General features: G+C 47.7%; 1 protein-coding gene across 4 annotated transcripts in view; it reads left to right on the top strand.

Annotated features, from left to right (window-relative positions):
* The first annotated feature begins 602 nt into the window (after nucleotides 1-602).
* Nucleotides 603-9,351, top strand: part of LOC121682182 (complexin-1-like) — a 53,489-nt gene continuing 44,740 nt past the window's right edge. For 3 of the 4 annotated variants that reach the window (XR_006022460.1, XR_006022459.1, XM_042062227.1), the window contains exons 1-2: nucleotides 603-969; nucleotides 1,907-2,017. Coding sequence is in view for 2 of the 4 variants with exons in the window: in XM_042062227.1 (XP_041918161.1) it covers nucleotides 1,987-2,017 (31 nt within the window). In the remaining 2 variants the exon portion in view is untranslated. Of the gene's footprint in view, nucleotides 970-1,162; nucleotides 1,696-1,906; nucleotides 2,018-9,351 lie in introns of those variants that run through there. The other variant, XM_042062228.1, reaches the window with a different exon arrangement.

Below are 9,351 nucleotides of genomic sequence, written 5' to 3'. Positions count from 1 at the left end.
CGGTTAATGAACCGGAAACACAGAATGCTGAAATGTGAGATTCACCCCTACGTGTGAAGTGGTTCTGTTCGGCTAGTGTCCCCCCGCACGTGGAGTGGTTCGGTTCTCTCCCAAGTATCACTGAAAGCGACCTGCTCGCTGGCTTATTTGGGACAACGGTAAGAGATCACCATTTTCCCACCTCATCTATCTCGCGGGCTGCACATGAAGGGCTGAGTGACACCTCACGAGCCTCTTAAATCCTCGCGCAGCTGGCGGCTGCGGAATGGCGGGGTCTGATTCATTTGGGGGGTGATTCTAGGCTCATGGCGCAGACGGCAGTTCGCCCAGGCCTAAGTATATCCCAAGGACTGGGTGAAGCCGCTCCGGTGTTGCTCTTGGAACGACCGACTGGTGTGCACAAGCACGTCTACCCCCGCACTCCTGCAGAACGAGCCCAGTGGACCGGACACGGGGGTACATTTATAACCGTGCCGCGTGCGCTCTAGTGAACCGCGGAGTGTGCATAATCACACAGAGTACAAAATAAACACACGTCACGCGCCTCTCGGGGGATCGGTATCCGTTCGTTATGAGGGGTTAAACATTAGCGCTAGTGACAGATCACATGGAATGATAAAAGTCTCGTTTTAACCACTGAGCGAGACCATTGCAGCACAGAGGGTGGCGCGCTGGAAGCGAGAGCTGCTGATTGATCGCTCTCTTTTCGGTTGGGTCAGCTCGTGGGACGGCGAAGAGGGAGAGGGGTGTGCTCGTGTGGTTCAGTGTGTCCCCCATCCTTGGCAGCTGCAGTTCCTCTCGTAAACACTCACGCGGCCACACCGAGTACAGAACAAGGACGTCCTCCTCAAGCCTACACGAGAGATGCTAGTCGTGAGCAGCTAATAAGCGCCCCGATTTCCACCGAGAACTTCATTTCGGAGGGCGAGCCGACACGAGCCATTTTGGACGGATTTAAACACCGGACAGGTAATCATGACATTGCACTGGCGGCTTTGCACCTCACGAGAGACACGGGAGCTGTCCATTGCGCTAGTGCTGAAATCAGCCTTTCTCCAGAAAAAGGAATGATCTGGCTTTCCACGTAGATTTCCACGGAGCCGTTGTCACCCAGGCGGAATGCTAGCCTAGCACAGACACAGACACACACACACACACACCCTAGCATCCCCAACCACACCAGTTGTCCGCTGCGCGTGATTTACATCACAAACACCTTTCTTCATCCCATGGAGGGACGGTGAGGCGTCAGGAAGTCGCGTTAATGAATGTTAGTTATTCGCGTGCTTTAAACGGGACTGGGAGGGTCGGAGGGTCTTAAAGTTCACATCTATCCTAGAAACGGTGAAATATTAGTAATATTGGTGCGGTTTGACACTTGTAGAACCCAAACATCCCCGTCAGTGTGTTCTGCAGGATCTAACCCGAGTTCAGTCTTCCCCGTCCGGAGGACGTCCTCAGTCCGAGCCATCAGGGGAAGGACCCTCCGTCCGAACCCGTGGACACGCTCTCACGGGGTGCATGACGACATCAGCTCTCAGTTCCTAAGTCCAGAGCTGCTCGCGAGGTTCTGTGTGCCTCTGGACACTCGGCACTTCTCCCGTACCTGTGAAGGACGCGTCGCAGTGAGCTTAGCAAGCGTTCTTTGTTCTGCGCGCTGTGCTTCTGGCAAGTTGACCTCTGTCGTCCTTGATGGTGTGTGTATGTATTTCTGTGTGTGTGTGTGGGGGGGGGCGTGTAAGTCAAAAAAGACTTTCCGATTTCCGCAGCATGAGTAAATAAAAAAGCAGCGCGTTGCGGGAGTAAATAAAAAAGAGAGACGGGAAGTTTGTGTGCGGCTCGAGTGCCTGACTCGGCGGGTCAAGTTGCAAAGAGTGCTGACGTTAAGTGTCCTTTTTTCTTTCAGAACTGCCAGTCAGGGACATCCTCACGAGCTTCATCTGATATCTTTCAAACAGTGAAAAATAAAAGGAATTAAAAGCCATCATGAATTTCGTCATGAAACAGGCGCTCGGAGGTAAGTGGAAACTGTGTGTGTGTGTGTGTGTGTGTGTGTGTGAGTGTGTGTGTGTGTGTGTGTGTGTGTGGAGCTCTGTGTTTTCTTGGAGACACCTGTGCGACAGAACTGGCTGTTCATTTCGGGTCATTCATGATGTGGTGTTTGTTGGTTCTAAGAATGTGTGTGTTTGTGTGTGTGTTTGCTTTGTTTGTTTGCTGGTTTGATATTTGTCAATCTCATTTGGCACTAAGAAAAAGTAAAGATTTTTCTTCTCATTTTCACGCACATATGTGTGTGTTGTTGTAAGGGAGGTGCAGACGGCTTTGGCTCCGGGTGTGCGGGAGGCTGTCCTTGCCGGGTATGCGTCTGAGTGTGTGCGTGCCGCATGCTCTTGGAGGTCGCGCGTTTTTGCGCATTTCGCTCTCTGCAGAGCGCGCTATTCGCATGCACTACATGCAGGCACGGAAAGGTTCTTCGGCTGCTGGACACCAGGCGAGAGGTGTCCGCGCGCACAGCTCGCCTCGCAGATGACCCGCAGGCGTCCTTTCGCTCTCTTTTCTTCTTTCTCTTAATTTTCTCCGGCGCATGAAGGCTTCCTCACCCCAAGTCACGAGCACCCCCCCGCCCCCGATATGCAAATATGTATCATCTTGTGAAATAACAGCGGAAATCGGTGTGTTCACGCGCGTGTTTTTGAGTGTGTGAATGATTTATTGTCCATATGAGCTTTTGGAACCAGAGATCTTATCTAACTTTAATGGTATGAGGGGTGCTGCACGCACAGAGAGAGATATTTTTGACATGCACACCAGTGTACTAACACACACACATAAACACACACACACACACACACACACACACACACACACACATACACACATATATATATATATATGTATACACACATTGGCTGAATCTTCACAGATGTAAATGTAATGTTTTTTTAATTATTATTTTATCCCGCTGCATTATACACACACACAGAAGCTGTCTCCACACACATATACACTCTTAGGGCTCACACTCATGTGTCTCCACATTTCAGATAGACATATATCCACATGCACATACACATGGGCAACACACTCACATCTCACATTCAGCCGCCAATACAAAAATCTACTCGCCATTGACGTTTGGCGGGTGCTAATTTCGAGCCCTGCACACACACACACACACACACATATGCTCACACACTGGCAGCAGTTCTATGATTAGCAGCAGAATGGGATGCGATTCATTAAGCAGCTGGGGGATACAGCCATGCGTGTGTGTGTGTGTGTGTGTGTGTGTGTGTGTGTGTGTGTGTGTGTGTGTGCGTGCACGTTTCTGTATGTGTGCACACATATGTGTGTGTGTGTGATTCATGGGTGTGTGTGTGTGGTGTGTGTGTGTGAGACAGAGAGAGAGAGAGAGAGAGTCTGTATTTGTTTGTGACAGAGAGAGAGAGAGAGAGAGAGAGAGAGAGAGAGTCTGTATTTGTTTGTGACAGGGAGAGAGAGAGAGAGATAGAGAGAGAGAGGAAGTCTGTATTTGTATGTGACTGAGAGAGAGAGCGAGAGAGAGAGAGAGCGGGAGAGAGAGAGAGAGAGAGAGAGAGAGAGAGTGAGAGGGAGAGTATGTCTGTGTGTGTGTATGTGTGTGTGTCTGTCTGTGCGGGCGCGTCAGAGTCAGGTCCATCAATACTGCAGAGGAAGAGGCAGTGGGGTGAGAGAAAGGGCTTCACACCTGAGGGATCAGAGCTGGAGTCCCCCCTCTATCCATCCCACCCCCTCTCTGTCCCTCTCTCTCTCATCCATCACTTTCTATCCCTCCCTCCATGTCCTTGTTTCTCTCTCTCCATCCCCTAACTCTTTCTCTCTCTCTGTCTCTTTCTCTCACTCTCTATCCCTCTCTCTCTCCATTTATGGATCTCCACAGCCTCAGACCTCCTTTTTTTCTTCATCTCTCTCTCTCATCACTCTATTTTATCTATATCTCCATCATTATCTCTCCTCTTTTTTTCTTCACTACTCTCCCTATCTTACATTTCTCTCCTCTCATTCCCTCTCTCTCCTTTCTTTCATCCTGTCATTCCCTCTCTATCTCTCCTATCTCTTCTTCTCTCATTCCCTCTATCGCTCCTTTCTCTCCTCCTCTCATTCCCTCTATATCTCTCCTTTCTCTCCTCCTCTCATTGCCTCTCTATCTCTCCTTTCTCTCCTCCTCTCATTCCCTCTCTATCTCTCCTTTCTCTCCTCCTCTCATTCCCTCTCTATCTCTCCTTTCTCTCCTCCTCTCATTCCCTCTATATCTCTCCTTTCTCTCCTCCTCTCATTCCCTCTCTATCTCTCCTTTCTCTCCTCCTCTCATTCCCTCTCTATCTCTCCTTTCTCTCCTTTTCCTTCCTTCTCTCCACCCTTGCTGTGTCTTCAGTGCACTTCAGGCTGTAATAAGATAAATAATCAGATCACCCGTATCAGATGAGTGTGTGTGTGGTGTGGTGTGGTGTGTGTGTGTGTGTGTGTGTGTGTGTGTGTGTGTGTGTGTGTGTGTGTGTGTGTGTGTGTGTGTGTGTGTGTGCACTTTATCCATGGCAGACAACAGCAGTAGGATCATGTTTGAGGATGTGGATTGTGGATTGTGGATTTCATCTTTCATCCATGCATTCCAGGAAGCAGAAGTGGGATGTGTGTGTGACTCCATTTTCTCCTGGCAGCCATGCCTCATAAATTAAACATTTGCCCCCCCCCCCAAGACACACACACACACACACACACACACACACACACACACACACACACACACACACACACACACATAAACACACACATTAAACTGGATTTTGTGTTACATGACAGACACACCCCTCTGCCCTGCTGAATAAATCACAGCGTGTACACACACACACACACACACACACAAACACACACACACACACACACGCACATGCTCTCAAGCGTCATGATTGGCTGGTGATATGGCCCAGTCCTTGACCCTTTCTTTACGCTCCTGCTCATTGGCTGGCACGTTGGTGAGGTCAGCCCTTTTGTGGAAGTCATCCCCGCCTCCACATAAAAAAGCCTGCTGACACGCCCAACAGTGTGTGTATGTGTGTGTGTGTGTGTGTGTGTGTGTGTGTGTGTGTTTTGTGCAGCTTTTTTCTGAAATGCGCTCAGCTGTATCTTTGAGGTTATGAGTGTACTGAATGTCTTACTGTTGGGCCTGAATACCATTACCCAGAATGGAATGCAAAACACTGCATAACTGTGTGTGTGTGTGTGTGTGTGTGTGTGTGTGTGTGTGTGTGTGTGTGTGTGTGTGTGTGTGTGTTTAGAGATCAAGGTGTGTGATCTGCCAGTGAGGTCAGGGTCTCCTGCTCAAATGTTTTCTATTAGATTTCTATTTTATATTATTATATTTTATGTGATGTCCTGGTGGGGTCGTGTGGGATTTTAATGAGCTCTCCTCTATGCCTTCCACCACTCTCTGCCTCCCTCAAACACACACACACACACACACACACACTAACACACACACACACACAGTAACAAATTCCGGCACAGTTTCTCACACACCTAGTCCTTCTTTCACTTCTCCCTTTCGGTCACACTCACACTCACACTCTCTCCTTCACACACACACACACACACACACACACACACACACACACACACACACACACACACACACACAGATGTTTGTTAATAATTTACATGTTCATTAATATTTTTTAAGTGTGTATCATACTGAACAAATATTTGCCTGAAAATTCTTCTGAAATGGTGGAAAGCAAACAAGCTAATACAGAGCTAGTGCCAGAAGAGGAAAAATAACTCAGAATGTAAATTGATACATACAGTCATTGTCAGAATCACCTCTTTCATCCAAGCCAACAGTGACACAGTTCAATCCTGTGCAGGTCAATGTAAATGGGATTGTTATTCAAACATCCAATCATAATCAGCGCCCTGACGGCATAGAGAGCTGAATCTCCATCTGCAGAGTTCTACACCAGTGAATCACAAGTAACAGCTGGGGAGGTAGACCTGCCTTCCAGGAGCCTCCATTACGGCTCAAACCGGCCAGTGGCACACCAGCTCTACTGTAGCTGAAGGATGCCAGTGGCAGTCTAGACACAGGAACAGGTCAGCCAATTACAGGCAAGCACCATTACGGCTCAAGGGTACCAGTAGCAGGCTATAGTTCATTATGACTTTAAGCCTCCCTGCAGAAAGTTGGCTCTATTATGGCTCAAAGGTACCAGTGAAAAGCCATCTCCATTACGGCTCAAAAACAGCAGTAGAATGCCAGCGTTATTATGGCTCAAGGCTGGCAGTAGCAGGCTAGCTCAATGATGACTTTAAACCTCCCCGTGGAAAGCCAGCTCCATTATGGCTCAAGGGAGCCAGTGGAAGGCCAGCTCCATTTCGGCTCAAGCCTCCCAGTGGCAAAGCAGGTCAATTACAGCTCAAGCGTCTGAGTGGCAGGTCAGACCCATTATGGCTCAAGCTCCCTGGCACAGCAAGCTCCATCACTAGGGAGAGAATCAGTGTGCAGCACTGTGTGTGTGTGTGTCTCGCAAGGAATTGTGTGTGTGTGTGTGTGTGTGTGTGTGTGTGTGTGTGTGTGTGTGTGTGTGTGTAACACACAATGAATTTGCACCCACACATGTATGTATGTACACACACACGCACGGACACACACACGCACGGACGCACACACACGCACATACACAAACACAGATACACACATACACACACACTTCTGTACACATGCTTGTGTGAGCTTGTATGTATCTAACTACTCACATACACTTTATTCTGAATTCTCTGTGTGTTTGTCTGTTTGTTTTGTTTTGTGTTTGATACCGTGTCTGTCTAGCCTAGAAATCTAGACGCACCCTGCGGCAGCCAGGGTAGTCTAGCAACTCTCCGTTGGCTTGTGAGCTGGAAAAATGAAAAAACTTCGATAAGGCCAATCACATTGTGTATAGAGTCGTAGTAGGCAGGTTTAACATAATGATTGATGGGAGAGTTGCAACGGTTCGGTGTGAATTCCCTGCTACTTGAAAACAAAGAAGATGGATGTTGCTGTTGGCGAACAGTGTGACACGAGTTAAGTTTTTTTTAAGTTGGCAAAAGTTTGAACTAGCCAACTACTGTAGCTCCACTGGTGGGAAAAACGCATGAGTTGTACAGCTGTCCTATTGCGTGCAGAGGGAATTTGAAAGACAACCGATTATCAAGCCCCTCGGACTGAGCACTGCGAATGCTGTGGGTCTGGCTCGTCAGGCTAGTGTCTGTCTTTCTATCTGTCTGTCTGTCTCCCCCCCCCTCTCTCTACCCATCTGTGTGTGTGTGTGTGTGTGTGTGTGTGTGTGTGTGTGTGTGTGTGTGTGTGTGTGTGTCAGGTCATGATCTGATTTTGTTTTGTCAACATTCCCTCTATAATGGTGACAGACCAGGACACTGATCCAGAGGGTCATCTGTGTCCACACACACACACACACACACACACACACACGCGCGCGCGCGCGCGCACACACACACACACACACACACACACACACACACACACACACACACACACACACACACACACACACCATAAACACACACACACCCACACACACCCCCACACACACACACACACCATAAACACACACACACTGCCTCACTCAGGCTAGTGAAGCATAAGGACAGCATGAAAGGATGGCTCTGCCACCCTCCACAAGCTGTTAGCCCAGCTCACTAGCTAACCAAGCATGCAAATCTAAAAACACATATGCACATCAACACATTTGACATAAAAACACATATGTTCATATTACATTAACATAAATACATATAATGGCAAAAGACCATTAAAACATTGACATGATTGCCATTATTACCACCATCATCATCATAATCATCATAATCATACTGATGATCAGCAGCATCATCCATCAATATATGTAATAGTTAGAATAAATTCATTAATTTATGGTTGAGCAAGAAGCATTCCATTAGTGGGATGCTGTGGCACACCCTCGTCCATAACCCCATTCGCTCTGTGTTTGATTTACTTCAACCACTGAGTTGTACAATGTCAACATTCCCATTTGTTTAGAATGAGAGAGCACAATGTCAGTTAGCTATTTTATAACAGTTTAGTTACAGTTCACAAGTGAGGAAAAGGAACATGTAACATGAAGACAGGTGAGCGTACAAATTAGTGTTCACAAATGACAACATGGCTGCAGACAACAGCATTTCTTCTTTGGCGACATTCAGTTCCAAAACCACAGATTGAAACTGTTTTTGGCCGAGAATGAATAAACAAAATCAAGATAAACAAAAGAAAGCAAAAGATAACCTGGTGTCTTCAAACTCTGTTAGTCTGTAGTAGAACTGTTGTATGAGAACATTTGTGTCCATAAGGGTTGATGCAGGATCTCCCTGTGGCCGTTGGGGTTGATGTAGGATGTCCCTGTGGCTGGTATGATCTGTGGCTGCTAGGGTTGATGTAGGATCTCCCCACTGCTGACATTACCTGTGGCCGTTGGGGTTGGTGTAGGATGTCCCTGTGGCTGGTATGACCTGCAACAGTCTACTGTCTGCAGCCATAGATGCGTCATCACCACAAAGCCATAGCCACAGCTTTTATGTCACAGCCATGGGGAATTCCTTAGGACCTCCATGCATATGAGTTCCTTAGTTCCTAAATTACTTGATCATCATCATCATCATCACCATCATCATCATCATCATCATCATTATAAACAACATTGTCCTCCTCTTTGGCGTTGAAGTCATGCTCTATTTTCTCCTATGCTGCATCTGCTGTCATTTGGAAACAGAAACGCGACGCTTATGAATATGTGTGTGTGTGTGTGTGTGTGTGTGTGTGTGTGTGTGTGTGTGTGTGTGTGTGTGTGTGTCAGTGTATGAATGCATGTATGTGTGTGTGTGTGTGTGTGACCCACTTTTTGGAAATTCCCTCCCTCCACTGGAGGAAGAAGAAAGAAATCTCCAGTCCCAGATGAAACTACAGGATTCCTGTGTGCCACACATAAATGATGATTTCTAAACAAAGTTCGGGAGGAGCCCTTAGGGATGATTGACAGCAATGAACTCACCTGTCTTCCGCCGCCAGGGTATTTAAGCCGGCCTCCTTATCCATACGTCACACGCCGCGGCGCTCGCAAAATTATCCCTCCTCCTCCCCTTACTCCTCCATTTCACTGATAGCCCAGTTACTCATCCTCCTTACACTGGGGGGTGCAAGCGGCCATCGCTCTATTGCGATCTCCGCTTCAGGCACTCCATGACCACGGCCAGCTACCATGCCAAACACGCGCTTAGCTTATTCACTCAGTATAGCAATCA

This window comes from Alosa sapidissima, chromosome 14, assembly GCF_018492685.1.
Source record: "Alosa sapidissima isolate fAloSap1 chromosome 14, fAloSap1.pri, whole genome shotgun sequence".
NCBI classification, from domain to species: Eukaryota; Metazoa; Chordata; class Actinopteri; order Clupeiformes; family Clupeidae; genus Alosa; species Alosa sapidissima.
This window is presented reverse-complemented; position numbering and strand designations above follow the sequence as displayed.